The 11800-nt window shown below is 36.1% G+C and overlaps 1 protein-coding gene across 1 annotated transcript; it reads left to right on the forward strand.

Annotated features, from left to right (window-relative positions):
* The first annotated feature begins 1153 nt into the window (after positions 1-1153).
* On the forward strand, positions 1154-8732 carry dhcr7 (7-dehydrocholesterol reductase). The gene is made up of 8 exons (XM_033989115.2): positions 1154-1255; positions 1896-1998; positions 3487-3709; positions 4132-4222; positions 5045-5258; positions 5822-6026; positions 6425-6556; positions 7746-8732. The coding sequence occupies exons 2-8, from the start codon at positions 1898-1900 to the stop codon at positions 8208-8210; spliced, it is 1431 nt and encodes a 476-aa protein (XP_033845006.1). The 5' UTR covers positions 1154-1255; positions 1896-1897; the 3' UTR covers positions 8211-8732.
* The last annotated feature ends 3068 nt before the right edge of the window (positions 8733-11800 follow it).

Raw genomic sequence — 11800 nt, forward strand, 5'->3', positions numbered from 1 at the left:
TCAAACTAAATTTACCAGTTGGTATCAATAACTTAACCTTGAACCTTACAACAACACTCTTTTCTCACAAAATATATCTTCTTCATTTGACCCATCCTTTCATGGCACTAAAGACAGAGCACAATCAGAACAGCCAAAAGGAAGGCGTGAAGAAAAGAGAAATGCTGCCCTCGTGTGGCCAATGACTAAAGTGCATAACCAAAAGTAAGCATAATTACATAATATATTCTACCTAATTAAAAAATAGACGTAAAATCGCAACCACTAGTGCAAGCATATTTATAAAAGATGATGGTAGACCTAAAATAAGTATGCTAAGTTGTTAACTAAACAGGCCTAAACTTTATTTTGCAGAGTATTACTGATAAGTTGTCTTTAAAGAGCCTATACTACGCTGTGTCCAGATCTATGTTATAGTGTTGTTTTCTCATCAAAAAGTATCTAGTCTTGCTTTGTTTCATTCACACATGTTTAACACACCAACCACACAAATATTTAGGCTTTTTCTCAAACAGAAAACACCTAGTTCTACCTTGTGCTGTCATGTGTCAATGCAGGAAAGGTGTTTTTAGCCTCCCTACACCTTCACTAGAATAGCTTGGATAATTTCAGCCCTGACCTATGTTAACTGCCTATATCTCCTGAACAAAATGTAGCTGTTAAAAGTACCACTGCATGACATCACAAAGTGGAACAGACCATTTAGAGCTTTGGGGGCTTAGATTAATAAAATAAGTTTACTCAAATCAATTTTGTGTAGTAAAAGAGCTTTAAGATGCAGTCTACACATTTTACAGTGAGTTAGCTAACACTTGCTAACATTTATTTACTTAGCTAGTTATCTTTGTAGCCTGCAACATAAATAGATACATACATTGGAACCAATTGTATCTACATCAACTATCTGAAGATAAACTACCACTTAATTATAAAATTGCATGACATTAGAAGAGAACGGATACAAAAAGATTCGGAGCCGAAAGTCCCATCACTAATTTATCACTAATTTTAAGTTTACCTTGTGCAATCCTGCCCAAATCGCTCCAGTTTCTCTCCTCCAATCACAGACCAGAATCAAACCTCGCGCCCGCCTCATCTTAGCTCCTATTGGCTAATACCTCTTACGCTATGGCGCTATGGGCGTGTTTTTTACGTAGCCCATGTAGCGGTGTTACGTGAGACCCAAGCAGCAGCACCAAGGAGGGAGGACAAGAGAAAAGCGCGTCTTTGCTTCTTGTATTACATCTGCGAGCGGGTGAGTAAGACACAGTGAGTCTATTGTGCATCATTTGGACTGTGAGTTGTTTTTAGTCACGCTTTTAGCCTCCCAAAATAAAATGCGTAGCTGCGCACTGAACTGCACATCTGGTTATTGATGTTATGCTCTGTAGTGGGCTAATTGTTGCGCATTTATTTTAGTTTCTCGGCAGCCTGTTTATTTTGAAGAAGTGGGCTAGAACCTAGAAGTAGTCTTTTCCATTTTGCATGCATGGTTTCCTTTTCCATCCTCTGCCTTTCGTTTTGGCATCAGCATGTTGTTATGGGAAAACGTGGAGTAAAAGTAACCTCATATGACATGGCCTTTGGAACTGTAATGAGTTAGTTAACATGTTTAAACAAGAATGTGGCCAGTGCGGAAATGGCTTACATATGCTGCTCTGTTACATAAATTCAACCTCTTATTATCCTCCATGTACAAGACTGGGCACTATACGCCTACTAACCTACATTTTTCTCATGTGAAAAAAAATATCTGATAATTTACCACAATGCAACTTAAACTATTTGAATTTGCATAGTTGACTTTTATTGTCTTTTAAGTGCCTTCTTATCACCCAAAGTGCAATGTCCAGCTGTATCAAAGATATTAATCTGTTATTTTGGTCCTTTTCCAGAGATGAATGGCACAGAGGCCACCAGGAGACGCACACAGCCCAGCACCAATGGCAAATCAGCTGGAAAAGCAGCAGAGGAGCCAGGGCAGTGGGGGAGAGCATGGTTAGTAATAGTGACTACAGAATGGTGACCAGTTTTTTCAGAATTCAATACTGGGACACACCTGGGTTGGGATGGTTGGTATAAATAAAATTATGAAATGACCGCATAACACTATTCATCCTTGACTCACTTCTGGGTCTCGACTGACTTGAATTTCTCGATCTCATATTGACTATATTTTGTGAGTGCATGCTTACAATATAATTTAATGTCTCTTTCAGTCACTGCAGGTCAGGCTACTCATTAAAACATGATACAAAACAGTATTTTTGATACATTAAAAGCAAGGACACCAGTGCATTTTTTTGTCTTATGGTAATTTTTAAGCTACCGGTAATTTATTTGTATTCTGGCTAAACAAATGAAAATATACGGTGGCTGGTATCAAATTGGTGACACCTGGGACATTTCTTGTATAAAACTGGGACAAATCAATGGCTATGAATAAAGCTGAAAAAATGGGTAAATAGGGGCCTCTGGTGAGCTTAGACTACAGTAAAAAACACCTGTGGAAGTATGTCCTAACTTAATTAGTTCCACACACTAACTTAATGTCAATTAAAGGTTGTCAGCTAAGCTCCAACAAGTGCATACTTTGCACTAGATGTCTCACCCACAAAGAATGTGAGGCCTGTTACTAGAAGCCGGTTTGGGTTAAATTCAGGTTTACTTTGTTCAAACTTTGAGTTTTGTGTGACTGAAATGAGGTTGGGACTCCACACGGCCTTGGGTTTAGAGTTAGAAAAAAATAACATGGCCCAATCAGCTGTGAGCACAGTGACAAGTGTAAACTTGAAAATTAAGACAATAATAACAATAACAATAAGTTCAACAGGTATAACATTATTAAATATAATAACTTGGATGCATCTTATTGTACCACATATTCTAAGTTACTGTATTGTTTTCGTAACCTGATCACAAAGAAACAAGAAATGCATCAATCACAACTGGCAGCCTCAGAGCAATAATTGAAGGAACTGTATATAACCTGCACTCTTTACAGTTTTAAAAAAGAAACCATAATCTCAACTGAACCTGGGTTGCCAGAGCCTTAACCTGCATATAGAGGTCATACAAGTGCCTCTCATTCTCGGCTCAGAACCTCCAGAATTCACTCATGCACCCGCTTCCTGGTTGGATATTCTTTTTGAGAACCAAAACACCAAATTATAATATAAAGAATTTGGCTATCATGTCCAATATAATTCAGAATAAATCATCATTACTGTAACCAGTAAAAACTTTTTGATTTGAACATGCTGACCTTGTATCTGGTACACAGTTTGGTCATTTTTTATGGAATTTAAAATATAAATTTAACATACACTTTGAAATATCTGCAGTAAAACTTTTTTTTTGATTCTGGAGCCTTGAATTCTTGCAACCTTGTAAACTAGATCCTCACCATAACACAATGTCGGGATGATTCCAGGGGCCCATTATCAGTAGAGGTCACTGTAAACAATATTCTTTGATATGTTCCAGGGAAGTGGACTGGTTCTCCTTAATGGGCGTCATCAGCTTGCTCTGCTTTGCCCCCTTCATCGTCTTCTACTTTATAATGGCGTGTGACCAATACCAGTGCTCAGTGACCGAGCCTATTCTGGACCTGTTGAGCGGAGAGGCCACACTGAGCTCCATCTTTGAGCGCTCGCCCTCCTTCACCTGGTCTGCTGCTAAACTATACGCCATCTGGGTCTCTTTCCAGGTAAGGCACAGAAATTAGTTTATAGCATATTTGTTAAACTGCGTATGGCAGGATAAACAACTAATTTCACTAATTTCATTTTATTAGTGAAGTTCAGGCTATAGTTATACTTCTTGGTTTACACACATGGAGGTATTTCCAAAAGTTAAGATTAGACTAATAAAAATATACCTTTTTATATTTTTAAAAGAAGGTTTAAACTGCCAGCAAATTGCCTCCCTCAGTACCTGTAATATGACATAAATAAAAATATTCCATTTTACAACCTTTCCTCTCAATTCACAACTGCCACTTAACTGATGTAAAACTATGATGAATATTTACCACAAGTATTGTCCCACAAAACCAAGTAATAGTTATAAAAACATGAACCCTTATCAAATGCACTTTACATTGAAAGTGACTGGTGTTCTCTTCCATAGGTGTTCTTGTACATGTGTATTCCAGATTTTCTTCATAAAATAATCCCAGGATATGTTGGTGGGGTCCAGGAGGGAGCACGCACACCTGCAGGTAATATTATAATGTTTGATGTAACATAACAAAATGTAGGCCTACATACTAGCTGGCTATAAATAGATTATAATAGCTACATTAATTTTACACTCGCATGATACTAGATCCTTAAAAGTTTACAAATTTTACGTTTATTGTGCTAAATAACAAATTGCATTTGGATTTCATTTTTATGCCCTTAATATCAGAATACAATTGACAATAACCTTTTTTTCAGCTCAGGAACTCAAGGCTTAATGCATTAGTCAGTAGTCAGTTAGTGTATAACTTTGCAATTTATAATGAATTAACATTCTTTAAAAGTATTGCAATATGTTTCCCTGTGTCAAAGCGCATATTGTCTACGTGCAGTTGTTTTGGTTTGGTTTGAAACTGAAGTCCTTATTCTCATGAAACTGAAGTGATGGGAAGTTCAGGGTTTTGGGGGTTTTTTCAGGTTTTTTTTTTTTTCTGATATTGGCACATTTTGACATATTCCAATGTTATGTCATGTAGATTAGTGGTTATATAACACAAATATGTCCAATGTCATCTATAATTTTTTAACTCAATATTAAGTTTCTTTTAAAACCGTCTTTGAGAATTTTATGAGAATTATCCCAGGGTACATCAAGTCTGCACATCATGGGTTCCTGCTTACTGTTATATGCAACAACCTTTCCCCTTACAAAAGATATTACATTTTGTTTTGTTATTATTACTTGCTAACTAACTGTTAATTGCTGTGACAACCGTCTGAGTAATTAATCATTCTGCAATGGAAAGAAGAACATGGAAAAAAAAACAATTCTAAATAAACTAATTTCTAATCTGTTTTAGGTCTCATAAACAAGTATGAGATCAACGGTCTGCAGTGCTGGCTCATCACTCATGTATTATGGTTTGCTAATGCCCACTACTTTCACTGGTTTTCTCCCACCATCATTATTGACAACTGGATCCCCCTGCTGTGGTGCACCAACATACTGGGCTATGCTGTGTCCACCTTCGCTTTCATAAAGGCCTATCTGTTCCCCACCAATGCAGAAGACTGGTACGTGTCTCCATAGGGCAAGTTTTACCAAGTTGTCAAGAGTGTTTTAACTTAAATGTGATAAATAGTCAAAAGGTGAAGGTAGATGTTTGCCCAGATGTAAAGCTGAAGTGCAAACTGTAAATTCAGTACACTATGTAAACTTATCAACAAGTTGAAACAAAGTATGAAAAAGGGGACTTACTCAAATGTAGCTAAGTATAGGTTACTTAAAGGTACATTAAGTAACTTTTCTGGTAGAGAGGTCATGATCTCCAAGGAGACAAGCAGATGCCACCAGGTAAATTTACCAGTCAGATCTGTGGGAAACAGCCATGCTCACCGTAAGAATGCATGTTTTTCAAGGTATTTTTGAACAATAAAAATACCTGTAATTAAATTAATGCAACATAGATCATCTTAATGCGATACTATGAAACATTCAAAGCAAAGCAATAATATATCCATGGAGACGACAAGCAACAGAAAAGTTATATAATAATACACCTTTAGCTACTTTTGTATTAGCCCTAATGCCCTTAATCCTACTGTCTTTCAATATTATACAAATTGTCTTTTTACAGCAAGTTCACTGGAAATATTTTCTACAACTACATGATGGGTATCGAGTTTAACCCTCGGATTGGGAAGTGGTTTGACTTTAAGCTCTTTTTCAACGGTCGACCGGGAATTGTGGCCTGGACTCTCATCAACCTGTCCTACATGGCCAAGCAGCAGGAGCTATACGGACACGTTACAAACTCCATGATCCTGGTTAATGTTTTACAGGTAAGGCCCTATAAATAAGAGACAGATAAATTAATCTAAAAGCTGAAATTTATCAGAAAACAGAATCAGAAAGGGTTTCATTGTCATTGTCAGTCAACAAGGAACAGAAACAAGGAACTTGCTTTGACAATACTGTACAACATAAAAAAATGAATAAAATATAAACTATAAAATAAAGACATGCAAAAACATGTATAAGACATGCATAAGGTGTTAAAATAAACACATCATCATATAAAATACAACAACTATTTATTTTTTGCATAAATTACCATAATTGAAAAAAAAGCATTATCAATTAGTTAATATGCTACTTTTGTCTTGCTCTTCTGTCCATACTTGATATTTTGTATTTAAATTCAGTCAAAATTTAAGTGCCTAACTCATTTGTATCTTAGGCTATTTATGTCTTGGATTTCTTCTGGAACGAAGCGTGGTACTTGAAGACCATTGACATCTGCCACGATCACTTCGGATGGTACCTGGGCTGGGGAGACTGTGTGTGGCTGCCATATCTTTACACGCTGCAGGTAAATAAACACACTGCACAATGCTGCTAATTCCTTTTTAGGCTAGTGTTATTGGTTATCAAACAATACTGAAAGCATATAATAATATGGTGGAATATAAAATAGCTCAAAATAGTATTGTGATTTTTTTTCTAGCAGCAAAGTAGTAGGAATTGTGTCTCTTACATGTAATAAAGATAATGTAACTTGTTCCACTATGGGAAAATTGCAGTGCTACAACAGCATATAACAAATATTATAGTATTATATGTTATAGTCCTACTAAAATGATCAACGTTTATAACAAAAATATTGAATATGAAGATAGAATTATAATGTAAAATAATATAATTAAATATACTCTATGTAGCAATAGTGGAACATAACTAAGTAGTAAAATATTATAATTATTATATTATTAATTACAGTAAATTTTGGGTAGTTTTTTTAAGTGGAGACTTTACTTTTACCTTCACTACATTTGAGACTTATTGAAAAGGCTGAAGGGTTTATTTTTATCAAGTTCATAATTTGAGCAAACAAAAATATACAAATAAAAACAAAGGTTCAGTTGAACAAAACTCAGCACAAATCCTCATCAAAATCTATTTTAAATTCTGTGCAAAAGACTTGTTTTTTACTCTGGAAGTACATTTTTAAACAGGTACATTAATAATTTACTTAAGTAGATTTCTTAGGTGATACTTTTACTTGAGTATTTTTTGCTCCGTTATAGGTGCTTTTACTTAAGTAATAAAAGTGAGTATTTCTTCCACCACTGCTATAAAGTGAGCAAGTAAGGCTACAAAACGTGTTCAGTAGCAGTGTTTAGCACTGACAATTCAAAATTAACAACAAAATATTATTTTTTTCATGCAAAAGGTCCTTGACATGGTATCTATAAACAGTAAACTTGCATCCATAAATATGTATAAATAGTATATTGACCGTAGAACTGAAGAAGCGGCACGGATAAGCTGCAAAACGTCTTCACTCCTACAACTTTGTCCAGTTGGCAGATTTAACTATGGCTTTTACTATATTGACTGTAATGATTGTACAAAAGGCTTGTCCTGGTACCTTTTGAGTGAAACAACAGCATTTTATCATTGAACAACACCATAAACCTTTGCCCATTTTTTTTTCTGTAACTATATCATACTATCATACTATTTTGCTGATGTTGCTGTCATGCCATTCTGCCTTTCAGGGCTTGTATCTGGTCTACCACCCGGTTCAACTCTCGGACGCTCACGCCCTTTCAGTCCTGATCTTGGGCCTGGCTGGTTACTACATATTTCGCTCCACCAACCACCAGAAGGACCTGTTTAGACGCACTGAGGGAGCCTGCTCCATCTGGGGAAGCAAGCCTACCTACATCGAGTGCTCCTACCGCTCATCCGATGGCGGGGTGCACAAAAGCAAACTTCTCACGTCCGGATTCTGGGGCGTGGCTAGGCATTTTAACTACACAGGGGACTTGATGGGGTCACTGGCCTACTGTGCGGCCTGTGGATTCGGTCACCTTCTCCCATACTTCTACATTGTGTACATGACAATCCTGCTGGTTCACCGATGTGTGAGGGACGAGCATCGCTGTAGCAGTAAATATGGTAAAGACTGGAAAAAGTACACAGATGCAGTGCCTTACCGGCTCATCCCAGGAGTGTTTTAAGATAAAGGACTTTTAGGAAATAAAAAATAATAATTGGATGAATAATGCCGACTCTTCATAGTCACCACTGCCTTTTATACTCAAGCTACCACTGTAAACAGATGTACTTGTATTAAATTGTGAAAACTATTTCGCTACTATGGTTGAATACAACATTAGAGATTTATTGCATTCCAGTATAGACTTTTTTCTCTTTACTTACCTGCCTGCTGACCAAATTTTGAATATAATTTAACTTTGTTTTTATTAAGTAAGAGACTGATAAGAGGTCTTAGGGTTGACATTAGACAGAAAGTATACATATGTAGAAAATTTATATAATAACCTGTTTTGGTATGTAAACCATATGTACTTTTCATAGGAATCTCATAAAAATGTGAATTGCAAAAATAGTGCTGTTTAAATGCCCTTGTTTCTTGCTGACCACTGTATATGTTCAAACACAATTGTATTTGTGGGTAAACATTTATTTTTCTAACTCCTGCCTTTATACTGCCAATAAATTCATGGCACAAAGCTTCTAAATATGATGTCTTTTTATATATATAAATGAGCAGTGATAATCATCAAGGGCTGATACACAGCTGAAAGTCCGCTTCAAGGTCCGGGCTTGGGTCATTTTCACACGAGAGATAATAGCTACGCGACCACAAGACCTATTATTTAAAATCTGTTTCTGAAACTTTATAAACCACAAAGTTATTAAAAGATTTCGCAGAATCTTGCATATTAAATGGCCTTTTTGGCACCAAAGTATCCAAATATTATTATAGTGCTTAATAATAAACTAAGCATGAATATTCAGACCAAAAATTGTAAGAGTGGAAGCACCTTAAGTTGTATTTGTGATATTTTCTGCTGTAGTAATTGCTTATATTAAGAGTCTGCTGCCAAGACCGCTGTGTGACCACCAGAGGGCACCAGATATCAGCAAATACATTTAGTTCTCTTTTTGCTGAAGAGATCCATCCTCCACATGTACTTTTAATGATGGTTTTAAGAATTTATGTATATTGAAATATATAATGCTGAAAATGACAAACCACTATCTAATGCTGGTTGGACATTGATTGTGTTTCTGTTGCATAATGACCAGTACAATGCTATGTAAGCACAGACCTGCTGCTGAGCCTCACCTTTTACACTAATGACACAAGTTACTCCTGTAATCATAATGGATACCTAATCAATATCCCTTTGTTCAGCCATAATTTTCAGACTCAACTCACTGTTCTGGGTGTACAAAGCCACTTAACATCTTGCCCTGCAGGTATCGATCCTATAATTATCGCTGATGGTGAAAAGGAGTTATAGTTTTTAGGAGTTATAATGAGATTGACAAAAATGTAGATCTTTGTGTCTGAAATTGACTTTTGTAGTTACTCCAAATGTTTAAACACTGACAAAGTTTTATGATCCTTCACTTAAAATGTGTGCAATTTTTTTTCTTGCCCATTCATTTGCATTAAAAGTCCAGGTACGCTCTAGGTCAAAACGGGGAAAAAAATGGCTATTGTAAAAAGTGACTTGCTAATGAGCGATAGGAATGAATGGCCAAAATGCAACAGGCCTATGGACTTCTCAGTTTAAGTTGGCTTGAATTCCCCAGCGGCCAAATTACTTTTTATTATGAGTATTCAGGGGCAAAAATGTTGTGGTTTATAGTGGTGAGAGAGACAGAAAACGGGAACCTAAGAGAGGCAGGAAAGTACATGATTTGTCAGCAAAGTGTGGGTGCTGCAGATTATCGTAAATACAACAGAGCACTCCAGGTTGCAAAGGGACTATAAAAGCATTGTGCTGCTTGAATTGAAGTAAATTATGAGTTGGTATAATAAGAAATAGTTTGAAATAAATAGTTGTAAGTTGGTTCAGTCTACTGTTTCTGACAATGGGCTGATAAAAATGTACTTATTTTTCATGCTGTAATCCTAAAATTTCAAAGTTTTATAATAATAAATATAAATAAATAATAATTAATTAACTAACTGCTACTTGCTCAGTATAAGTCAATTATGTTATTTTCCTATTTAACTTAAAGTGGAGCTAAACACTAAATCCACTTTGTTTATAGTGTTTTAATATATTTATCTACTATTCCTACTCATTTCTTTTCAGTTTTAGAGCAAACTAGATCAATTTGAAGCTTTTTGGTCAAAAGCGCCTAAGTCTAAGATCGTGCTCCCTTCACTGGCCTCTGCAATTTCCAGTAGTTGGTGACATCACAAAAGACTGCCCTGATTACAACAAAGAGTTTCTCATTTCAAACACCTGTTTCCTGCAGACATGATCTACATTTATCAAGGAATTTAAATACATTTGTTGACATGTTTTTTGGTCATCTGTAACAGCCAATAACACATCTGGAAATATTCTTATGCCGACTCAAACTCCACGCATCTTCTTCAACTTTTGCCGTGCTCCCAACCATGACTGAAGATGTTCTCCGTGGATCACAGTATAAAGGCGGTTGCAGCTAGTTAAAGATATTTGCTGTGGTATGTCTACATTTTACTTTTTTATGGGCTTAGGTTTTTGAGACACACATTGTGGTTCTCTACAAAGGGTCTATTATAAAATCCTTACACTCTACCCATCTTTCTCAACAATTTCAGACTCTATTGAACATGATAACCAACACCAAAGACATCTACAGAAGAAGGAAACAAAAATAACAATTTGTCTACAAGTTTGTGTAGATATATGCAGTAATAACATAATTTCAGGAAATCTTTAACTAATCTATAAGCATATGGTAGCGTGTTGGCATTACATTAACACAAAAGATTACAGCTTTGTTGTCTGCAAATGTGCATCATCTTCTAACACTTGCATTATTCGTTTATGAAGCCGATCTCCAGCTGCTGTAATCTTTGTGTTGTGAGTAAACAGCTGTGTGATGCTACGCACTGGTTGCTTCACGGCCAAAATATATGACATACTGTTGGTTCACGGACATGGCAAAATTGAGAATATTCGTGAAAATATGCGAGAATTTCAAATGGTGACAGAGCCGGTCTCGTTGAGTAAAGTTACTTATATGTTGAATTTTGTGTCCTCCCTCGATGGAGACAGACGTTCTCAGCACACCGTTTATCTCCTGTCTTCTTCTGTCAGGCCACAGCTGGAAAACTATTGGACAGAAGTAACAGAGATAGTATCTAGTAGTGAAGTGTGAATATACAACAGGAGCAGGTCGGACACTCTAACTACAGATAGTAGCCTTAACTGGGCATACATTGTTTTAGTGTTCATTTAACCCTTTACTGTTGCATAATCATATATAGGCATTGCAGTTTATTAAATGTACAAGATTTGCTCATAAGTACCAGTATAAGTATGCAATGAACAATTTTATGCAATTACCTTTTTTGGGGACCACTTTAGTTGTCACTCACTTCTCCTGCTGTTCAAGTAATGCTGATTTAAGTTGAATACTGCATAATGTTTAAATCTTATAGGCTGTATGCATTATGCGATCAATTCTGTCCTTGTGGGTCATTTCAACCCAATATCATCAAATCAAGAATCAAAAAGTGAACTAATGATGTTATACGTGAACATTATTTGTACGATTTTAATAACAGCTT

The sequence above is a fragment of the Periophthalmus magnuspinnatus genome, chromosome 3 (genome assembly GCF_009829125.3).
Source record: "Periophthalmus magnuspinnatus isolate fPerMag1 chromosome 3, fPerMag1.2.pri, whole genome shotgun sequence".
Classification (NCBI taxonomy): Eukaryota; Metazoa; Chordata; class Actinopteri; order Gobiiformes; family Gobiidae; genus Periophthalmus; species Periophthalmus magnuspinnatus.

Coding starts and splice junctions, on each gene's coding strand:
- dhcr7 (XM_033989115.2), top strand. CDS start 1,898: ATGAATGGCACAGAGGCCACCAGGAGACGCACACAGCCCAGCACCAAT. Junction 4,223..5,044: donor GGGAGCACGCACACCTGCAG/GTAATATTATAA, acceptor AATCTGTTTTAG/GTCTCATAAACAAGTATGAG. Junction 6,557..7,745: donor CATATCTTTACACGCTGCAG/GTAAATAAACAC, acceptor TCTGCCTTTCAG/GGCTTGTATCTGGTCTACCA.